At 37.0% G+C, this 23,691-nt stretch overlaps 2 protein-coding genes across 2 annotated transcripts in view; one reads left to right on the forward strand and one right to left on the reverse strand.

The window, feature by feature from the left end:
* Window positions 1-1,181: 1,181 nt before the first annotated feature.
* Window positions 1,182-23,691, reverse strand: part of LOC146458703 (prolyl endopeptidase-like) — a 28,053-nt gene continuing 5,543 nt past the window's right edge. Inside the window, exons 4-21 of the mRNA XM_085090410.1 lie at window positions 23,231-23,332; window positions 19,609-19,668; window positions 18,178-18,257; window positions 17,057-17,172; window positions 16,744-16,793; window positions 15,096-15,191; window positions 14,292-14,396; window positions 13,885-13,986; window positions 12,984-13,064; window positions 12,561-12,674; window positions 11,886-12,034; window positions 9,632-9,748; window positions 8,388-8,483; window positions 7,734-7,781; window positions 2,671-2,724; window positions 2,002-2,158; window positions 1,866-1,934; window positions 1,182-1,773 (exon numbers count right to left, since the gene is read on the reverse strand). Of these exons, the coding sequence (XP_084946536.1) occupies window positions 1,708-1,773; window positions 1,866-1,934; window positions 2,002-2,158; window positions 2,671-2,724; window positions 7,734-7,781; window positions 8,388-8,483; window positions 9,632-9,748; window positions 11,886-12,034; window positions 12,561-12,674; window positions 12,984-13,064; window positions 13,885-13,986; window positions 14,292-14,396; window positions 15,096-15,191; window positions 16,744-16,793; window positions 17,057-17,172; window positions 18,178-18,257; window positions 19,609-19,668; window positions 23,231-23,332 (1,662 nt within the window). The 3' untranslated portion in view covers window positions 1,182-1,707. The remainder of the gene's footprint in view (window positions 1,774-1,865; window positions 1,935-2,001; window positions 2,159-2,670; window positions 2,725-7,733; window positions 7,782-8,387; window positions 8,484-9,631; window positions 9,749-11,885; window positions 12,035-12,560; window positions 12,675-12,983; window positions 13,065-13,884; window positions 13,987-14,291; window positions 14,397-15,095; window positions 15,192-16,743; window positions 16,794-17,056; window positions 17,173-18,177; window positions 18,258-19,608; window positions 19,669-23,230; window positions 23,333-23,691) is intronic.
* On the forward strand, window positions 3,227-4,970 carry LOC146458704 (uncharacterized). The gene is made up of 2 exons (XM_085090493.1): window positions 3,227-3,343; window positions 3,618-4,970. Exons 1-2 carry the CDS (start codon window positions 3,230-3,232, stop codon window positions 4,002-4,004), a joined length of 501 nt encoding a protein of 166 aa, XP_084946619.1. The 5' UTR covers window positions 3,227-3,229; the 3' UTR covers window positions 4,005-4,970.

A 23,691-nucleotide genomic window follows, 5' to 3' on the forward strand; every position in this document is an offset into this window, starting at 1 on the left:
TTACCATTATTTACAATTAATATAAAACTTGTATAATTAATAAAAGAAAAATGAATCTAAAATATCTAAAATATGCTTTCCTAAAAAGATGCGTCTTTGTTTCTTGAATAATTATAATAATAATAATAATAATAATAATAATAATAATAATAATAATAATAATAATAATAATAATAATAATAATAATAGTAATAATAATAATAATAATAATATTAGAGAAAAAGTCATTCCTTGATCCTGCCATATTGTGTCAAACAAAAAGTTTCGTTTTCAGGATGGAAAATTTATATTGAAACACAAGCTTTCGACTCCGCCTCGGTCAAGTGGTGTAGGACGTTTTGTCACATGATTAAGGTGATAAAATATGACGTGACAAAACGTCCCGGTAGATCGCCGGGAGCTCGTATCTAACGTCGCGATTCAATGTCGGAGTCTGGCAATGAATTTCAATAGCCTCTCTAATTCTTCATTTGAAAGTGTCGTTCTCCCTTACAACAATTGACGAGGAAGAAAGATCGAGCGCGTGCCTCTCGCCAAGAAACGCTTGCTTTCGTTCACACCGGAAGTTGAATGGCCAACAATTTTCAAATTGAAGTGGTCATCAGTTATTTTTCTATCCGGAAAAATTTGGAATGCTTGTTGTGTTCTGTTGGCCCAAACACGCATTGTTTGTTTGGTATGAAACCCGTTCGTCAAGAAGTTTACCTCCGGGTTCCTCGATTTGCCGGTTTCTGTCCATATTGATCCGCTTTTCTTGCTGATGTACTCTTTCATTAATTCAATGACAGACAAGTTTCATTTTCAATTTTTATTTTCGATTTTTTTTTCGATAGTTTATTGGTCACTGATCTAGGCTGAGTATCAGGCTTTTCGGAGACTAGGGAGGGGGGGTAGGGTAGGAAGGCCTAACGCCCAGTTGTTGCATTAAGTTGCGTGTCGAGTAAATACACATTTATGAGCTAAGTAAACAAACTCTGACGGGCTCCCAAAGTGGGGCATATCATTGGGCGAAGAGAAGGGAGAGCGAAGCGGATCGAGACAAGCGTGGTCTGGGGACGAGAAAGATTTTTCTCTTCGCCAAAACCCCACTTGGGAGACGGACAGAACTTGCGAGCCAAACTTGACGTTGTGCGTATTACCTAAAGTGCTTTTATCCAAATTTCTTTCCCAACAAAACTCAGTCTGTTGAAAAGTTTGTTTTATTCATTCTTTCCTCAAAATTCTTACAAGTGAGTTCGGCATCATCTCCGAAATTTGAAAATAGAGAAATAGTTACCAAGGCGGTTGAAAATCAAGCACTGTTGAGGTTTGGAGCTAAAGAAGAGCTACATCGTAAGTCTTGAATATTTTGAAAGCTGACCAGGAATTGGCTGGAAAACACCGAGAACGTGCCGAATATTTCACAAAATTCTTTTTGTCTTTTGTACTCCTCTTTCTTCCTTCAGCTTGAAATTTCGAAAACAAATCTACACCGAAACAATGTTTCGGCTATAAATAAGAATAAACTAAAAAGGAGCGAGTATAGATCAACAAACGAGCAAAAAAATTACAAACAAAAAGCGCACGAAATCAGGTTACTAATGGCAATCTACCAACTTAAAACAAAACAACAAGAACAAAAGCTTTCTTGAGCGATTTCAGTAGTTTTCCTCCTTATGTAAGTGATGACTCCAACACACTTGCTTTCAGATCAAACAAGACACCAAACTAGTCTTGCCATTTCAGATTTAGATTTCGAGCGATGAAGGCGTAGATATCAGAATATTCCTCGATCTAAAACAGAGAAAAAAAAGTAATAACTCTAAGAGCAGAAATTTTGATTAACTGGGATAACGAGCGGAAACTGTTGTTACTGTTACACTTACAATCTTTGCCGTGGGCTTGCCGAATCCGTGACCAGCTTTTGTATCAATTCTGATGAGCAATGGGTTTATCTACAAAGAAACAAAAGAATTCACTATCTACTGACGTTCCAGATAATATATTGATAAACGGCAATACCTGTTTTTCGTAATTGCCAAGACAATGATGCAGCTGTGCCATGTACTTCAGGGAATGGAGTGGGACAACACGGTCATCGTGGTCAGCGGTTAAAAGCAGCAGCGATGGATATTGCACTCCGTTTTCGGGAATCTTTATGTTATGCAGAGGGGAATACCTGAGGAATCAATCAATCAATGGCCACACACTCAGTACGTCCTTCACCCATGGCCACACAGTAAGTCATTTTCAGACAACCTGACATTCACCTATCCAGACAGTCAAAGTGATGCAATCTATCGTCACTAGAGGGCATACACATAATTAAACCAAGGTCACTGTATAAATGGATAAGAGAGTACGTGTAGTGCTCCATCGGTGGGAGAATGGGAACGAATGTTTGGTTTTATCAACAGAGCCTTGATCACTAAAGGTAATTTGGCCACCGTCAAAAGATTGGACTGCTGACGTTTCGAGCGTTAACCCTTCGTCAGACTCGTCAGAGCAAATCCAAGGGCGAATCTCTTCACGGAGGCCAAATTACCTTGTCGTCACTGTATAAATGCCTGGAACTGTTTCAATTTTTCTTAGTTTTCAAAGCCCAGCAAGGTAGTGTTAAAGTAGCCAGAGTACAATACATGTCCGCAAAGAGAGAAGATAAGGAGTACAAAAGATAACAAAACAACTCACTTAATCAGCCACTCAAAGTCTTCTTTTTTGTCTGCAGTACCATAATCAGTTGTCCTTTGAAAAGTAAAAGGACTTATTAATAAAAGTTAATTTACAATCTTAAACACCACGATTCAATTGTCTCGACAATACACAGCCAATATCTATTTAAGACATAATTTTATCTCGTTTTACCTTTCACCCAAAAACCCAGCCCTCTTTTGCCTCAAACAGTTGTTATGAAAGAAAGGCGATGATTAGTAAGTAAGTAAGTAAGTAAGTAAGTAAGTAAGTAAGTAAGTAAGTAAGTAAGTAAGTAAGTAAGTGAACTTTATTTAAGACAGGGTGGCCCAATCAGCTACGGGGCTGTTATCCTGAGGGGCCCTGTATACACCTAAAATCATTATAGCAAAGTAATGAATTACAAAGAACGCTTGTAGATGATACGCGAGCATCTTTTATACCATGGTTACTCCATGCCAGACTCCATCAGTTGAAGGCTGAAAGGAGATTAGCATATTGTCATGGCGGGCGGCCACGTTTTTCAACCGTCCCACCATCGACCCTAAAATTGCCGACTATGGCTACAATTATTACTTTTGAGCAGGTAAAAAACCTTTTAAAGCAGGAGCTTGCTCCTGTAAACCCGAAATTGGAAGAACTAGCTAACCAACTGAAGGAAATAGACTCGACGGTAAAGTTTCTATCGGACAACTAGGATGAGCTATTGAACAAGATAAAGAACACCAATGAAAATGTTACTCGACATGCATCGGACATTGCAAACATTAAAGTGAACATGAAGAGCGTGGAGAAACTTTCTTATGACACATCCTTTATGGTTGAAGACATCGCTCAATACCTGAGGCGAGACTGCCTAGAGATAACGGGAGTTATGGCAAACGAGGACTGCCCGGCGGAAGCCATTGCCAAATCAGTTGGCAACGTTGCATGGAGTACCATTACAGGACAATGATATCTCGATTGCTCACCCAATTTCCACCTTTAATGAAGACGCGCCGCCGAAACTAATCGTGAAGTTTACCCGCCGCAGTGTCAGAAACAAATTCTATTCTAACAGACGAAAATTGGCGAGGAAGAAAGCTAAAGATTTGCCAAACCTCAAACTCTCATCCGCCGCCGAAGTTTTCATCGCCGAGTCACTCACTCCATTCAAGAAAAGGCTCTTTAGTGAAGTCAACAAGGTGAAGAAGAAACTAAAGTGGAAGTATATCTGGACATATAATGGTAGGATCTTTCTTAGGCAGGACGAGAATAAGCCATCTTTCTCGATTAACTGCGAAGAAGATTTAGCTAAATTTAAATCAGAACATGGTAGTCACGTCCATCGCTAGATACTTCCGACGAAAAGTCCACAAAGTAGAGCACATTATGGCCAAACAAGTAATTACCTTTGATGTCCGACTATTTATCTTCACTTTTCGTAGTCTTGTTATTGATTGCTTTTAATCATTCTGAATTAAACCATAATGTGCTCTCCGAACTTCCATTTCTCACTTTGGATTCCCAAGAGTTCCTTATGATTACTGGAGGATGGGTACACCCGTCGCTCCAATCTCTTATTGAGTCTAAAGATCTGTTCGGAGATATTATTACTAGCCCTGAAAGAGAAGGTGAGCTACAAGAGTCTCTATACAACAATTACACCCAATCAAATTATTTTACGATCAAACAGTCTGCAAATTTTTTTTATGAGACGAAAAAACACCATGGATTTTCTATAATCCACTTGAACATGCGTAGCCTACCTAAAAATCTAACATCATTACAAGATATTATTTTGACTGTAAAAGGGACACCGGAAATTATAGCTTTATCTGAAACAAAATTGCAAGAAAAAAACATTTATAACATTAGCATACCAGGTTATGCTTTTTTGAATACTAATTCACCAACAAGTGCAGGAGGTGTCGGCCTTATATTTCTGAAGAATTAAGTTTCATTAGGCGGCGGGACTTAGAACTATCAGATGACGGAATAGAATCGTGCTGGGTTGAAATTACTCGGAAAAAACAAAAGAACATAGTTGTCGGTTGTATTTATAGGCACCCATCCAAAGACTGCGGAAATTTTCATGATACACTTAAAGAGCAATTATGTAATCTAAACAATAAAGGTAAAGAGGTTTTTGTTTTAGGTGACATAAACATAAACTTCTTAAACTACGATAGAGATAACCAAACATCTGATTATCTAGACATGCTATTTGGCTTGGGTTACATGCCACTGATCACTAAAGCCACACGTATAACAGATCACACCGCAACGCTGATTGATCAGATCTACACAAACGTGCCCCATGCTATAACAGATCATTTACCCGTTTTCTGTACAGTAAGAAACCGGCCTCCATTACGCCAAGAAACAAAACATTTTAGGGACTTTTCTCGGTTTAACAAGGTTTTGTTTTTAAGTGACCTTGAATCTAGAGATTTTAATAACCTAGTCGATGAAGATGTTAATCAGAGTATGAATAATGTAATCAACACGCTACAATCCTTATCTGATAAACATGCACCTATGCGCAAATTATCAAACAGAAAAAGAAAACAGTCAGCTAAACCGTGGATATCTAACGCCATTCTGAAATCTATAAAACGAAGGCAACAACTTTTTAAAACTCACTTCCTTAGTAATGATCCCAATAAAGTAACCTATTACAAAACTTATAACAACAAATTAAACCGAATTAAGGATGCAGCCAAAAAAGAGTATTTTCAAAAACAATTTAGATTAAATAGTGAAAATCTGAAAACAACATGAAACTTAATCAGCATGATAATAAACAGGAAAAAAGGTTGTGGGCAACCTCCAATTACAAAACTGATTTATAAAAATAGGTGTTACAACGATAAAGCCAGTATTGCGCATCAACTTAATTCACATTTTATTAATATTGGTTGTGAACTTGCTGACAAACTACCGCCGAATAATGATGATAATAGCCCTATCCAATATATCAAACGTTCTTTCCGAGATAGTTTTGCATTCCGCAGTATCCTTGTCCACGAAGTTTACGATTTATTAATGGGAACAAACCTCAACAAATCAACTATCGGAGTACCTCGAAATTTTATTAAACTAGCTTCAAGCTATATTAGTGAATGTCTAACCTACATTTTTAACCAATCCTTACAACAGGGTGTCCTGCCTGATATTCTGAAAATTTCTAAGGTTACACCAATTGACAAAGGAGGAGAGGTTACAAATCCCACCAATTTTCGCCCTATCTCAACGTTATCAACGTTTTCACAAATATTTGAAAAACTTATACACAAGCAACTTAACCACTATATTGAGAAGCAGGAAATCCTCTTTCAATTTCAATTTGGCTTTAGAAAAGGACATTCAACCGCCGAAGCTATAACTGAAATCACAAATACACTAAGAAAAGCCATTGATAATAATTTATACACTTGTGGTATTTTCTTAGACTTTTCAAAAGCCTTTGATACTGTAACCCATACGATCTTGCTGAGAAAACTGGAAGCCTATGGAATAAGGGGGACTCCTTTAAACTGGTTTCAAAGCTATCTTACAAATAGGAAACAGTATGTTGAGTTGGATGGGGTTGTCTCCCAAGCAGACAATGTTATGTGGAATTCCACAAGGAAGCACACTAGGACCTCTCCTATTTTTGATCTACATTAATGATTTGCTAAATAGCTCGCAAAAATTAAGCTTCAAAATCTTTGCGGATGATACAAATGTATTTGCATCCGCAAGGGACCCTAAAACACTCGAACACTTAATGAACTCTGAACTAGCCAAAGCGAAAAGATGGTGCGATATTAACAAACTGTCTATCAATAGGGATAAAACAAACTTCATGATAAACAAATCCACAAAAAAAAAGGATATCCCAATAAATCTTAACATAATAAATACCGACGGCTCCTCTTATTCGTTAGAACGAAAGCAATGTATAAAATACCTAGGTGTTATGATTGACGAGTCTTTAAGCTGGAAACACAACATTTCTTTTGTCTGTTCTCGTATATCTCGAAACACTGGAATAATATCGAAATTAAGGTATTACCTCTCAATTAAACAACTAAGACAAATATACTATAATCTAATCTATCCTTATATTTCTTATGGCATATTAGCTTGGGGAAGTGTATACAAAACACATATAAGAAAAATTCAAGTGAAACAAAATCATATTGCAAGATTAATATTTTTTGCCAAATCATTTGGCAGCGAAACAGAGAAAGCCAAACCTTTGCTTAATCTACTAGGCCTTCTGACAGTTAATAAGTGTTGAAATTCTTGCATTCATGGCATAAAGGCCTCCTGCCTGAAGTGTTCGACAACATGTTTCAATATGCTAGTAATATATATGGCTACAATACAAGATATGCAGCTAAGCATAATCTTTATAAGCCGAACGTAATGGCAACCGATATTTGGAAAGACCTTCCAACTCCTTTAAAAAAACTCATACAAAGTGTGTCTGCTTTTCCGAAACAAATTATACGTTATTTACTGTCAGAACAACAAATGAACTAATTTTCTTTTATGCTGACCTCGTAACATACGTTAACTTTTTACAATTAATAAATTCTTCCTTCCTTTCGCTTTTTCATTTTTTTTCTTTCTTTTTTGCCTGCTATCTAGAACCTAAATTAGCCAGGGAGCTAACAAGACAACCAAATGGTTCATTTAGCTTCCTTGCTTTGCACATTATGCTAACTAATAATTAATTTAATTAATTTAACCACTGAAAGATTGTAAGAATCAACATGTAAATTGAAAAAAAGCACAAATTATTATTATTATTATTATTATTATTATTATTATTATTATTATTATTATTATTATTATTATTATTATTATTATTATTATTATTATTATTATTACTGATATGGACGGTTTAAGAATTCTGAAAAAAGTGCACATACAATTCGTGGATGGAGGTACTAAAACTCGAGGTCTCTTTGGAACGGTGCGAGGTCATAGTTGATCAAATACTGCATTGTCTTAACAGCAGTAAAATCACCAGTCAAAGAAACCGGAGACTCACAATCAAAAACATTGGATCACGACTGGATAACACTTACCACGCGTGGCCGATGGTGAATTTATGGAACTTCAGCATGTCCATGACTCTGTGTTAGCGAAAACAACAGCTCAAAAAGAATACATACAAACATGTACTGATGCTATGCTAGGTTTATCACATATGTGCGAGTCTTAATAAAGTTTTTAACAAATAAATAAATAAAATTAGCTATTTGCAGCTGCTGAATTGAGGCAAGCTCGCTTGGGTATGTCTCTTATCGGCAAGTTCGCACAATATAGGGACGAGAACAAGAATGAACTTGCGCAAATTGAGTTTCATGATGCACGGCGTTATTTGGAGTGCTTATCTGCTTGAATTCTCCAGTGTTATTCTTTACACAAGAGCAATGGACTCATGCAATACTCAAGTTTCAAGTTAGCCTGTTCCAAAAGTTCAGACAGTGGGGAGCAACGCGAATCGGTGCGAAGAAAATTGCGACGCATGCGCGTATTAAATAAAGGCAAGGAGGGGTAAATTAGTAGAGACTGGGAAGAGGCCTCGCAATCTCTCTCCAGTCTCCTCCTCGCCTTTATTATTCGTTCGTATCACAATTTTCTTTGCACTGGTCTCTACTATCTGAATTTCTGGAACAGACTGGTTTCAAGTCTACGGAACAGATAAAAGAGCAATAGTCATGATAAAATAGACTTACGGCACTTGTGAGATGGCACAGCCAAACAGCTCTGGTCTCTGATTGACACAAGCACCGACCAAAAGACCGCCATTCGAACCACCGCAAATGGTTATTCTGTGCAGTAAAGGATACACAAACACATCAGCAGTTGTTAATGGTCTAAAAGCAACCGATGCACAATTCTTGCAAATATTAATTGACTGACAAAAGTAATCATATGCGATCGTTGAGTTGGTTTTAATGTGTTTTCCGACGCTAAGCACTCTGGCAGTTCAGTTTTGATTATATTTATTATGATTAGACACAACAGTGTATTGCTGAATGATCTCAAACAATAGGAGTAAACCTAACGAGAAGAGAATACTTTTCACTCTTGCAAAAGAGAAGAGAAAGCAAAATGCAAAGCACAACAATACCAACTACAAAATAACTCTTATACTGCTTGCCAGTAAACCATTTATACGTAGCGATAGTCGTAACATATAGACAGTCAAATTGGGAAGGGGAGTTAAACCAGGATGGCCGTAACTTTCTATAAACACGCTTCCTTCAAAACCACGCGAAATTACAAAATGCTACATGTACATGAGCACTCAATGGTGTACAGCGGCCTTACTTCACAACGAAAACGAGTTCCACGCGTTCATAAGTACAAGGGCAAGAAGGGTGCACTTGTGGCTGTGTTATAAAGGAGTCGAACCTATGACCTAACTATTCGGATGCTCTACCAGTTACAGGACTACGTTTATGGGACAAACATCCAGCGTCGTACTCTTTGAACAACTGAACACCCTACAAACATCCTAGTGGGATGTTAAATCTGCGTTATTATTTTAAGTTAAGTTTTTCCGTTTTCCAGCATGTTTGTAATTTACTGTAATTATTTTTCCATTATGTTCTCGTGCTCGTCTTGTCCCGCCTCGACTAGCTTTGTGGCTATTTGCGGGACAAGCCCCTTATATGATCTGAATTTGTAAATAGTTGTTGTTGTTGCTGTTGTTAGAGGGATTTGAATGTCGATGAGTAAAAAATGTGGTGAATACACGATAGATGTATTTTTCAGTCAGTGACACAAGCATATTAGGAAAAAAAGATATCCAAGTCAAGATCTCCCAACAGGAGTCGAAGCTATGGCCATATGTTTCACTTTCAATAACAAATGAATAGGTAAGAAAGCAAAGATGTGATTGGATAAACTGGGCTACCCACCGAAATATCAAACAATTATGACAAATCTCACCCAATTGACAAATTAAACATACTTTTCCGGTGAACTGTACTTTTCTTGAGTAAGGTATATTGCTGCGTGCTGAAAGTCATCAAATACATTCTGTTTTTTCCCAAAGCAACCAGCTTGATGCCATGTTTCACCATATTCACTGCCGCGAAAAACAAGCAAACAGAAAAAGTTTAGCGAACAATACAGAATATACAGAAATTCAACAATGTCTGTGTATCAGGCTAATTAACTCACAAATGAAGGATCAGAGAATTTACTCTGTAGTGTGACTCTGTATGTGAACCCATCTACTGCCTACCAACTGTTAGCCCTGGTAAGGAAAAGGGAGACCGCGAGAAGCAAACAAAACTCTTTGACCTCAGGGGGAATCGGACCTGAATCGAATCGAACATCATGGATTCACTTAAGGTGGCCGAACACAATTTGCGCGTGCTTTACAGGTTCTGTTACTGATGCAATTAAGCGCGCGCTAGGGTTGTGGTACGCAAATACGGCGGTCGATAAAGTGATCCCTCAATTTCACATGAAATGGATAATAAAGTTAAGTTTTGATCCTAAATAACTAAGTTCTCGTTTCTAGACTCTTTTTCTTTTCTTTCCGGGCAAAAAAAAGCATTCACCAAGACCTTTTGCATGCTTTTCATCTTTGCCATGAAACCTTATTAAAGCCACGCATGCGCATTTGACCAAAATATTGTGACTGGTTGTTTTCGTGAAAATGAACTGTTTTCTAAGGAACCGCTCATTAGAATTTCGTGAAATTTGGCATGAAAATAGTTCCCTAAAAGCGTAACTCGCCTACAAGGAGAAACCTAAATCTAACAGAGGGTATCTTCACAAAACATTAAAATATAAAATCAATATTTACAGGAGATCTCTCTGTTAAAATTACATGAAAATAGTGCAACTGTGTCAGTGTTTTGTGAGTTTTTCTGGATACAAAAAAAGGAAAAAATCTAATGAGTACATTTTCTAAAAATAAGGGAAACCTACTATTTATGGATGTTTAATAGTTCGCTGCGTTGCCATGGAAACGGTACTTAGCTCAACAAGAAGTACGAAAATACATTCTTTCCATACCAATTTTGGGCGTCCAGAAATACATAGTTTCCAAATAACGTCTTCTAACATCTGTGCACTAAAAAACTGTATTCGGCCACCTTAACACTCTAACATAAACTACAGAGCCAATTCTGTGATCCATCATTTGTGTTCTTAGTGCTAGCGGCTCCACATTCATTCATAAACAACTCACTATTTCAGACAGTATTTATAGATATCAGTTTGTTGGTGCTGAAACCGCGAGGATCATAGCTGACAAAACAAATGAGGCATCGGACAGCAGCACCGCTGTTTCCCGGCAAACAACCATGGACAGAATATTCAAATTGATGATCAATCCAGTTCTGAGAGTTGGCTGACATGTCCGGTTAAAATGAATTTGAAACACCTTGAATCTACTGTATGCACAGTACGACATATATTTTATTTTAGCAGTTAACCTCCATTTACATCTCTTGCCTCTGGTAATTTGCAGTAAAATATTGAATATTACTGGAAAGTGTTGTTCTATGTCTTCCTCCAAAGGCATAGGCTATTCGCATTTGAATGAGCGCGAGGCAACATGGGAAAGTGAAAACGTTGTTTCTGTGTCAGTTGGCAAAATTTTCAAAATTAATTTTGACATTTGTTTAAATTTATTTTCCGATGGCCTTCGTTTTCAACTTGTACAAGAATAATGACACGGGGATTTGTCATATGTCACAACTACTTTAGGACTATTGACAACATTGTCCAACACATCTTTCATGCCTTACGCACGATTAGCTAGTTGAAATGGAAGCCACTCAGGTCACGCAACACTGCAGCAATGTTTGCTATAAAAACACCTGCAAACTGTTTCATAGAAAGAACTATGTGACACTTGGCGTCTAAGGGAACTGTGAGCCGCACAGAGACTATTTTGATCTGCACAGTTTCCTTCCATTTTGACTAAAGATTACAAAATAACGAACAAAATGAATGAATGAACGGACGGATGGACGGACGGACGGACGAACGAACGAGTGAATAAATGAATGAATCAATGAATGAATGAACGAGCGAACGAATGAATGAACTTTATTTCAGTGTCTAAGTATTTAGCTTGCTAGGTAATTGTGGACAATAAAAGAACATTAAAATAAAATAATAATAATAATAATAATAATAATAATAATAATAATAATAATAATAAATTAACAATTGTTTTAAATCTAGAACCTTGTTCTCCTTACCCTCCACCCCGCAAGTTTGCTACAGCAATGATTCCTCCGAGATGTCTCATAAAAACAATCCGTGACACACTGAAGGCTGGAGTGATGGAGATGTTGAACCCTCCATAACCATACAAGTACAAAGGGTGGCTGCCATCCAGCACAATACCCTGATCAATAAAGGCCGATCAAAAATAGTTTAATAGTTTTTAATACAGTGACACACATATTTAAAATTTCAGAAGACAAAATTTGAAATTATTTTTGCCGAGGTCATGACATCCCTGAGCAAGCTTTTCACTGGTTTATTATTTTGGAAAGAGGAGCAAACAAGCGACGGAGAGACACGACGGAGGGAAATCTTCTTGTGTCATTTACATGTAAAAGAAAACAGTTTGGTCGAGCAGCAGCTGGCAAGAGAAGAGTGTTCTTCAGTAGTGAGGTACAAGATTAAGAGATCAGAACGCAAGCACACGCAGGTGAAAATGGAGTAGGATAGTAGGAAGCAAGAGAAACTGAAGCTAAAATTGAAAACTGCATGCACTGTGGTCTTCTTAGTTTATATCACATGTATCATATTCATGTTACTATAGAACCCATGGGCTCAGGTAGTTTATGAGACTGGAGGTTTAGTTCGCTACTAAACCCCCCCCCCCCCCCCCCACAAAAAAAAAGAATCAGACTAATACCACTGACCTTTTTGTGAACAATGAACATGGGAATCTTGGTTCCATCTTTGCTGGGGTAAAACACTTGTACAGTCTGATAACTACTCGCGTCAAATTCTTTCACCTTCGTTTCGCGGAAAACCTGTCATTTAAAAAATGGCCAAAGGCATCCCAAATCAAGATAACATGTCACTCCATTTGGCCAGCACTTAAGACGGATTGCACTGCACCCAGCACTCAGTTCAACTCAAAACGTCTTCTCACAGTAATGTTTTTTTGTTTGTTTGTTTGTTTGTTTGTGCTGCACATACAAGGCTGCTCTGAAATGGGCCTTTTTTTAGTTTTAGTAATTTGCACTCTCTCTTTATAAAGCAAAGAACAAAACACATTGCTCTAACAGCAGGAAAGATAGGAATAACAAAGCCTGGCAACAATTTATCTAAAATCAAACCTTGGGTTTAAAGTTGTCCTCAGTCAAATCACAATGATAGATAATTCCAGGAGACAGAAAAGAGGTAAAATGGTAGAATATCTGAAAACGGAAAAGAAAAGAAAACTTAGTGTTACTCAAAGCTTTCTTTCATGAAACACTGGAGGTATTCCGACTTGCTGCAGAACACCTTTCTACATCCTTTCTTACAATACAGGATAGGCTGGAGTATGGAATGGAAATAGCATTAAAATTTAAAGTTGAATTGTGACATTTAAATTAGCAGTTGTGATGTTTTTACATGTTAGAATGTATTGTCAAAGTTAAATTGTAACATGCAAACATGCGGTTTAGAAGTAGAAATATTCAATTTTGCTATTTTAAAATGCAAACCTAGCACTTACAAACTGAAGCTGCGAATCGAAAACAGGATGTTTCATCATTCAATTTGACTTTGACATACTGAATTATGTAGTACTGACATCTTATTCAGCATGACACTCAGTAACCCATATTTGGAGACAAACCGTGTGAGTCTCGGGATGACTCATAATTAACTCCTAAAAGAGGTCTTCACTTTTGGAAATTTACAACAGATTACTTGAGGACAAGGACTAACTATTAAAAACTCTGATAAAAATTGAAATCTGGCACACCCCCACCTAAGAAAGGGGAGGTGAAAAATTGCTAAACAAATGACAATTGTGTTACGAAATACAGTTAAAAATTACCCTCTGAAGAAAAAGAACAGTACACTGACAGAAGAAAAGGCCTCTTTTCTGGCCTTTAGGGAGTGTGTTACAAAGATGGTGAGAGAGGAGCTTTTCACTTAACTAAAATTGCAATTTATAATTTTGACACAGGCAGTTAGGTTACAGCAACCCCAGGTGATTACTGGTCCCATGCCTCTCTCTTTACACACCTCTGAATCCTTTTTCCTCCCAGAAAAGCCAACAATACTGCCAATATCAAGAGGAAAATTCATCAGTCTCTCTCCTGACAGATTGTGAAGGTAAACAACACTCTGCAACAATAATAAAGACAAAAAGACAATTTAATTGTCGACAAAAGTCGTTAATTTGGAAGAGTTTACCTTAGTTTTGTTTGCAACCTTTGCCAATGAAGCCTAATAACTCCCTTACATATCATCAGTTATTAGCATCAAACACTTGCTTGTGGTTTTAAACTCAATTGATTATGCAACTAACTCATACAGTTATAGCCTGGGGATCCCTGCCTTTTAAAGGCCATGATTTCAGCACTTTCTGATTTTGTTATAGCAATACCTGTGACCAGTAATCAATTACACTGTACATTGTATTCCCATACCTTAACATCATGAAGATAACAGAGTACCAACACACTCTGCTTGACACAGGCAGCCCATTCTAAAACATCTTTCTCGTCTTCCTCAACCAGGGTCGTCCAATGTTCCTTTTAAGACAATACAAAACTAAGTTAACAAAAATACCTTTGAGCTATATCCAGAGAAAAGTGACTTCATAAGCTTTCTCCAAGACTGTGGTATCAGCTTTCTTATGTGTGATGAAAATGTCACAACACAAAGTCAAAGGTAGTAGGTATAGGATCTATCTGCTCCAATTAAGTGCTGGCATGTGGAGTTTGGTCTTGCTAGGCTCTTTCATTTGTGTTCATAAGGTATCAGCTTCACTGTCAAAAGACTTCTGTTTTGCATACACTAAATTTATATTTCCTTCCATTCATCAGACCTGCAGTGTATTCATTAAAAGGGAACCTCCATTCTTGAAAAAAATTGGCGTTAAATTGCTGGAAATAACGTATATTAACGTATATTAAAATTTTTTGTGTTAGACGAAACAGGTTACCACGTTTTCGATTTTAAATTCCCTGTCTACCACCATTTTAGATGTCATGGTGTCATTTTGTTGTCCAATTATTGCACACAAATGAACTCCCTCCATTCTGACGTAATATTAAACTGAAGTGGGAGGTTTGATAGTTTGAAAGTTTGAAAGTTCTTTCCACTTGTTCAATTCAGATATTACACTCTACAATGTAAGTCAATTTGCTGAAGAATGGAGTTTTGCTTTGAAACCTTTGTTACTGGTACCATGAAAGACGAATGACGCAGTTAAAAATTTTAACACCCACCATTTCAGGTCTTGAGAAGTCAATATTGATCAATTTGTATCTTGGGGCATTTAAGTTGGTCTTGAAAGTAAACAGTGTGCCGTCATTGGTAATGTACTGGAAATAAACACAAACAACAAATACAATGACATTATTGGTTTCATACTCTCTATCGACAATATATATTTAATGTCCAATAATAATAATTTTATTATAATATTAAATTATAAGAATTATTATATCAATAACAATGATGACAATTTTTTATCATAATAATAAAAATATTAATGTTATTATTATCATTTTTATTCTTTAGCACCATTTTAGTATTAGTTTACATACACACATTTAACATATAAATATTTTACTAACCCCCTAACACTTTTATTTGGGCACCCAGGCAGTTTAGACTGCCATAATAACAATGTTTTACATTAAAAAACATTAAACTTTAATCACGCCGCTAATAAATGCAAATGACATCCATGCTCCTGACCCTGGCGTAACATAAAATTGTCAAATTTACAACTCAGGAAAGCATAGCTTTAGTTAAGCCTCGTGGGGATGCCTGATTTCCATTTTCTTTCCCAAGCCCGCTCTGGGAAACTACTAAGTTACATTCTAATTCAGTGAAAACAAAGTGTAAACAGACAAAGGTTGTTGTTGGGTCAACATCATTATTATCATTATTATTAGTATTATTAATATCACAGACATTCATCACCATTTCCCAGCATTCAGATATTGGGGAGTGGCGTGAAGTAAAATGCCATAAATGCAAACAATAAACGGAGGAGCAGAAAAAATGAAAAGAGACTGGGGAGGGGAGAGAGAATGCTTAATTGAGCTCAGTGTTCTGGTGCCATTAATCCATTTCAAATGTATGAAAAGTTAAATTGATTGAAAGACCAAGAGTAGAAGTGGCAAACATGTTGGTCAGAATGAATGTAACTAATTATATGAAACATATATTTTCTTTTCCAGAGTTGGTGGGTCTTCCAAAAACCTGCCAAAATCATTTTAGTGTGCTCAACCTTCAGAAAAATTAGCAAATGCCAAAGATCCTCCATTCCTGGGTAGATGCATGCCACAATGGGCATTGGACCTATTCTCCCCAATACTCGGCTGAGAAACAAAATGGCACTGTTTTTGGCGGTATTTTCAAAATTTCACCGACCCACAAAAAGTCCAATTTTTTTTTTCTGCAGAAGTGCTTGTAAGTCTAAGGAAAATTATATAAACGAAAAAAAATTTGGGGGAGGGGGAAGCCCAGAAAGTTGGCTGTCAAAGGAATAGTGAGAGAATTATTAGAAGGATGGCTGGGAAACTGTACTCTCTGCTTTCAATGAAAGTCATTCTATTACAGAAAGATTTTTAATTAACACTTTCTGCAAAATCAACCATTGCATATAACATGTGAATGCAATGTCTCTCAAGTTTACTGCTATAATTGCCAGATGCGCAAGATGCACAAGATGCACAATCTGGGTTCATGTTATGGGCCCACTGTTGGCAGTCTGAAGTGGGCAGTAAGATGCCGCAGTCAGGCACTCTCTCGCCTGAACTCTCCCCAGTCTCCTCACTTTTATCATTCATTCACACCAAAATTTTAATGTGCGCTGCTCCCCACTCTCTGAATGCCTGGAACAGGCTATGACATTCACATCACCTCATATTCAGCATCAAAATTATCCACCACCTTTACAAAAGGAAGATTCCCTACAGCATTGGAGAGACATTAATTATATAAAGTGAGCATTGTAGGCAAGAAAAATTAATGGTGGTGTAATTATATTTTTATTAATAGTTATTTAGTTGTTTAGATCAATATTTATACAGGGTGTCCAGTTTAGCTGGAGCCCTGATACAAAAAAAATTATTAATAACTTACAGGAAACATAAACAGATTAGACATGTACATAATGGTTACATATACTGGGTTGTAACATAGAAAAAAGCATAGTCATGTGACAAGTGTTTACCTTTTATTTCATGTTTATAGTTTTCAAGATCACAGTAGAAGAGCCTGTTGACTGGAGCACATCCTTCATGAGGAGTTAAGATCAAATATCTTCCACAATCACTGACCTCAGCACCGCTGCAAGAAATTGTGAGCAACAATAAAACTGCACACATGAACATCAAGAATGCTAACATCACATAATTTTTATGCAACCCTTGCAGACAAATTATACAGTAAACCTTATAGAAAAAAGAAACAAAAAATTTCAAATAAATGAAAATTAATGTCAAGTAGTGATCCTGATGGAGGGAGGTAATTCACTCCTGACATTCTGCAGGGCCCGGTTGTTCGAAAGCCGATTAACGCTAATCCCTGATTAAAAGTTAACCGAGGTTAAAATCGCACTCGTTAAAAATGTTTTTAAAATCTAATTTTAAGCTAATGGTAAAGACAAGTCTAAAGTCAAAACTGAGGGGCAAAATATTTGGAAGAATCTTTGATGATTAGTTCATAAACTCAAATCAAACTTCATGTTTAATCCAGGATTAGCTTAATCGGGCTTTGAACAACTGGGCCCAGGTTATGTCCGGGCTGTCAGACTTTTTAAGGCTCAATAAAACTTTCTGGGGGTTTGACAACTTGACCTCATTCTACTTCTTTATCAATGAATATGCCTGAGTACAGGTATATTATTTTATTGACAAAGTATGAAGCTAAACTGGAATTTCCTGGGGGGACATAGGGTGCAAAACAAAAAACCTTCCATGGGAGGAATATGGATATTTTCTGAAACTGCACAATCAACAGGACTGATCCATAGCTAAGACAGACAACACCACTTCTATTTCATGGTGGTATTTGAATGGTCTTCAAGAAAAACAGTTTTGGCATTGGTCCCAATGGTGTCCATTTAAGACTGCTGATTGTGGAGTGAAACTGTCTTCAAGTCATTGGCTTATATATCACACATTCTCCCACCACGTACCTGCTCATTAATCCTAACTGGTGTTATTTAATAATTTTATTTGTACTAAATGCTGACCCTACCCAATAAGCCTCAAATTTGATGGATGGGCTCCATTGGTAAATACCGGTAAATAAATAAATAATTTCAGTTACATATGGCCAAGTTTGACTTACATTGACCATTTAGGGTGGTCTGGAAATTCACAACAAAGAACATCTTCCGATTGGCTGGTTCCAAGTACATGGTAATAAAGCTGTCAAAAAATAATGATGTTTCATTTTAAGGATTAAAACTACACAAATTTGTCAGTGTCTGGAAGAGAATCTGGACAACCATGGACAATTAAGATCCCAGAATAACTACCAAATGAGTCCAAATGTGATGTCCTAATGCTTGTCCACAGAAATGTTTGCAACGATGGTAGAACAGCCAAACGTAAAAAAAATCCTTCCAGTGCAGTCAATTTTGTTAAAAAATTATGTGGCCTTCAAGGCCCTTTGAAGAATTATAATTTGACCATGATATCAACTGAATGTAAAATATATCATCACAGGAACCTATAAATGTAGTTGTGGCAATTAGCTTTGAACAGGGGTATGTTTAGCCATTGGCAAATACTTGAAACCACGCTAAACCCACTACAGATAGACAGAAAAGTGGCACAACTGGATGAAAAACTGACTCAGGGTAAAAGGCAGCTGCAGAAACATTGAAAACTTAGTCATAAAGTTGAAGACTTGCTTGAGCAAGATAAAAATAAAAATATTACAACAAACTACAGCTCAAGTAAAAATAAACGATAAAACCGAACAACGTTTCGGGGTCGTTATGACGCCATTAGGCTGATTTAGCAACAGAAAGGGAACGTCAGTTGACAACGGCGTGCTCATCAAGAATGCCCATATATAGTCGAAATAGACTCGCATCCAAACTATTCCGCACGCTCTCACGTCCTCAAATGACGTTCCCGTTCTGTTGCTAAATCAGCCTATTATCAAGTTCGAAGTGATAGAAATAAATGAAGTCAATGTCAGAAATAGTTTACCAAGAAATTAACATAATGAATGATTTATACTACAGCTACAGAAACTACAGCTCATTACTAATTCACTTTCCCACTACAATCTTATTTCAGCTATGCAGATCACAAGGAGTATTATTTTTTTGGCTTGCACCTACACAGCTAAAATTAATACTGTAATTGTGGGCTATGTGCTACAATGGTTCAGGTGATTATCTAGAATACAGCAAGTTCTGTTCACATTTATCTTTAGAATTCTCACTGGAAGTTTGCAAAATTATTGTATTCTTCATTATAAAACAACTTTTAATATCTAACTCAGTGGCTTAATTCTTTTAAAAATATTGACAGATATGGAGGGCAATATGCCAAGAATGTTAATCAGTTACATCCCGTACACTCAAATTATAAATACATGCACATGTCATGTGAACAAAACTTATTTATCCTGCAATGGGTATTTTTCTTCCAGATATAAAATTGTGGCCTATTTGAAGCACCTCCCCCTCTCCCTAAGTAACCCAATAATTTGTTCTGTGAACTCCACACCAATACAATTTGTAAGTAAATTATGTAAACAAACCTTTTGATTGAGGTTCAGGTCAGTCTCTGTTCCATCAGCTTTGGAATCAGTAGGATAACGCTGTCAGGGATGAAAAAACAAATAAGATATCAATCTTTTCCTCTTTAACTTGCCTCACAGATGCACTTGTAAGTAGCCCAGTCATTTTGTGGAAAAATTTGGCCAACCTGCACCTACTTGCAACAGAAGGTATTCAATGGCTTTGGACTCAGAAACATACCCTCAATGAAAAGCCTATTATTTTATTTAGAAGTCTTATAAAAATCCCAACAGAGGAAGCAGCTAAAAAACAGGATTTATTTTGAAAGCTTTTAAACCCATTTAAGAGCTGCATTGAAGGTCTTTAAATACAATACACTTTCAAATGCATAGCAATTATAATGTTCTCTTCAAGTGAAATACATGTATGCTATTTTTTTTTTTTTTTTTACGCTATGTATTTTTTTAAATGCATATATTATGTTTAAGGAAAACTCAAAAGGTGCCAAAAAAATTCTGGAAAAGTGTTTCGGTCTGATTGTTTTCCTTTTCTATTTTCTTGAACTCCAGATGCTAAGCTGTTTTGGATTAACTTCTGCCAGCAACTAAATCTTAAACTTGTAAATATTCAAGGATGCTTTATTTTTGTAAATGAAAATAAAAAATACATACAGGATCACTGGCAGTTTACTGCAATGAATTATACGAAAAGCTAGTTCCATTTATGTTGTTATGTGTACATTTTGCATAAGAGCAGCATAATTTTTATGTTCAGCTTGAAACGTCTCAACCCATGTTAAGCAAAATGATTCAGGGGCCAAGAATCTCCAGTGCTCACAGTAGCAAAGTTTCACTTCTTATTAATTAGTTTTTAATAGTCTTTTAATCAGATATAATTACCTACTTGAGCCACAAGATTTATATACCTGTATCCTATGTGTGTCAACGGAACAGTCCACTCTCATTAATTTCTCTAGAAATGTTCACTAAAAACCAATAGTCATCACTTGTGACATTTCCCACATCCTATTATTTAATCATGTTTTTAAGAGAGATACATGTGCAGAATGTTAATATAAATTATGCCTCCTGAAAACTCATCTATTCAGGGAGACGTATCGCCAAGAGTAGAACAATCTTATTTTTAATGTAATACGGCATATCCAATTTTTTGTCTTTCTTTCTTTTATTATTGTAATAGCTTAGACATAATTTGTATATAATATATTTATACTGGAAGTTCATGTAACATTTATAATTATTTAATATTTATATTTACATATTGTAAGATAGGCAATTATTACTCTATTTTACTGTTTTCTCCTGTAATGCGCGTGTGAGCATATTACATTTGAAGGGCTGGGAGCATAACCGCCTTATGTCGAATTTCAGCCCGTTTTTCGATGTAGCTCGGATTTGTGCAAACTTTTGCATGTCAACTGCAATGGGATTGAAAACCATTGTCCAGTATTTTTTCACGCCGCTTTGTGTTTCGTATTAATGCTATTGAGAAATTGTACCATCTTGTAAAGATATATCGGTAACATTATAGACACTGGATGACCAAAAGGACAATGCACTGAGGATTAAATACTTGTATTCGATATACACTCGTTGTCTTTGAAACACGGCACACGAAAGCGGTGTTGTTCGCGGGAGGAACGAAAAGAATGCTGTCACGCTTTTATTTGATTCTGTTACAAACTACTACGTACGTGACAGGAATGTCCGAAATGTAAACAGTTACATCCTCCAAGAGAAAATGTGTCCATTTCCTGGCGTAAAATCCAGCTTTGTCCCGTTTGTCGACATATCACTCTTCATAACGCAAAATACTAGCATTCTACACGATTAACAGGAAGACATGTAGCCATTTCAACGATTAACAACGATTAACAACGATTAACGGCAGTTCTATTAAAAGGTAAAGACTATCTATTCTTTTTTACGGGCAGTCGGTGTTAACCGTTGAAAATCTATGTTAATCGTACTTTTATTGAATCATTGCCCTGAAATTGTCAAGTTAATCGTTACATACCGAATTTCAAGCCTGGCAAACCACAACTAAGGCTTGCAAAACACCTTGCACATGGCGGGATTTGTCTCTGATGCTCCCGCGGGATTTGATAATGGAATTGAAAAATTCATCACGGCACAGTCATCACTACCAAGGAAGGATTCTTTGGACAACATTTCCGCCAGTTCCTGTGAACTGCATTCCTCAATTTCATAACCTTTCAAGAGATCCATAGATGTCGGTGCGTTTACAAACTTCACCAAACAAAAGCGAAACCAACTAGCCAGTACGATACGCAAGTTGTTTATCCCGACTGCCTTGATCTATTTTGGGCTTGTTACAACCCGCAAAAGCAAACCATGATATCATCTCAAACGTTACTTATAGAAACAACAACTGGTGCAACTAAACACGGCTCGTGGACAGTGGAAACTTTTAGCCTACCGATAATTTGGAAAACGAGTCTGACGTGGACAAAACCTATAAAAAATTTGCCTTCCAAGCGCGTTCACTTGTAGACAAGCAAACTACCAAATACCCCTCCCCCTCCCCCTCCCCCTGACTCAATGTTGTCTTTTGGGTCACGAACAGTTTCCTGGCAAGCATCACTTCCCACATCAACATTGCATAAGGGGGAGGGGGGAAGGGAGAAGTAACAGTTGTAGAATTATGAAGGGAGAAACAGTAAGTGAGTGTTTTTTTGGCTGTCTGTGTTCGGTTCTCATTGCATAGGGGGAGGGGGTGGGAGGGAGAAGTAAGCAAGTGGTTTTTGTTATGTTCGTGTTTGGTTTTCTCAAGGAGTTTTGTCCACGATTGTAAAACCGCGAAATGTTTTCCAAGCCAGGGAGAGCCAAAATTCGGACAAATCCGTGCGAAATCGAAAGCCGCGCTAAAATTCGACATAAGGCGGTTATGCCCTCGGACCTTCATTTGAAACAGATTATGTTATGAAAAAGAAAACTCAAAATAATTTTTGCCAATGACTTCAGCACTACAGGGATCCTAGACACTATTTAACAAAGTGCTCATACTTTCCAAATGTTACTGGGGTACAAGCTGCACACCTGCATTATGGCTATGGTACACGATGACAGTTGAAAAACTGAGCACCTTCGTTGTGAAACCATATGGTTGAATGAACTTCCCAGAGGCCACATAATATATAAACCAAAAATGAAGGCAATTACAAAAAAGTAAGTAAGTAAGTAAGTGAGTGAGTGAGTGAGTGAGTGAGTGAGTGAGTGAGTGAGTGAGTGAGTGAGTGAGTGAGTGAGTGAGTGAGTGAGTGAGTGAGTGAGTGAGTGAGTGAGTGAGTGAGTGAGTGAGTGAGTGAGTGAGTGAGTGAGTGAGTGAGTGAGTGAGTGAGTGAGTGAGTGAGTGAGTGAGTGAGTGAGTGAGTGAGTGAGTGAGTGAGTGAGTGAGTGAGTGAGTGAGTGAGTGAGTGAGTGAGTGAGTGAGTGAGTGAGTGAGTGAGTGAGTGAGTGAGTGAGTGAGTGAGTGAGTGAGTGAGTGAGTGAGTGAGTGAGTGAGTGAGTGAGTGAGTGAGTGAGTGAGTAAGTAAGTAACTGTTAAGAGAATGAAATTATTGTGAGATATACAGTAAGCAGCTAAATGTACAAAACTTACATTGTAGAACAATCCTTTATTGTCATGGGTCCAAGCCATACTAGTGAACTTTGCATTCTCCAATGAGTCTGGTAACTGCGCTTTACCATCAACCTTCATGAACTTAAATTCAACAGACAGAAAACAATCACACAAACCAATCAACTATAAATCAAAATTAGACCTGAAACCAGATGGCAAGAAGGTAATTAAAGAAATATTAGTGGAATTACCACCATTCTCAAATATTACATGTACAAGCTTACGTATGATTCAAAATGTCAATATTATGGACCCTACTCAAGGGCATTTGTACATATTCCTCAGGTTAAAGAATGTTGAACATTGAGACACAAGCACCACAGGTTTATTTCAAAATAACAACAAATGAACTATTAGGTTTAGAATTTTGCCATTCCTTACCTCATGGGAAAAATAAACCTGATTTCACGTTTTTCAGTTTACAAACATTGTTGCAGTAT

Source organism: Pavona decussata, unplaced genomic scaffold (assembly GCF_977016875.1).
Source record: "Pavona decussata unplaced genomic scaffold, jaPavDecu1.1 SCAFFOLD_232, whole genome shotgun sequence".
Lineage (NCBI taxonomy): Eukaryota > Metazoa > Cnidaria > Anthozoa > Scleractinia > Agariciidae > Pavona > Pavona decussata.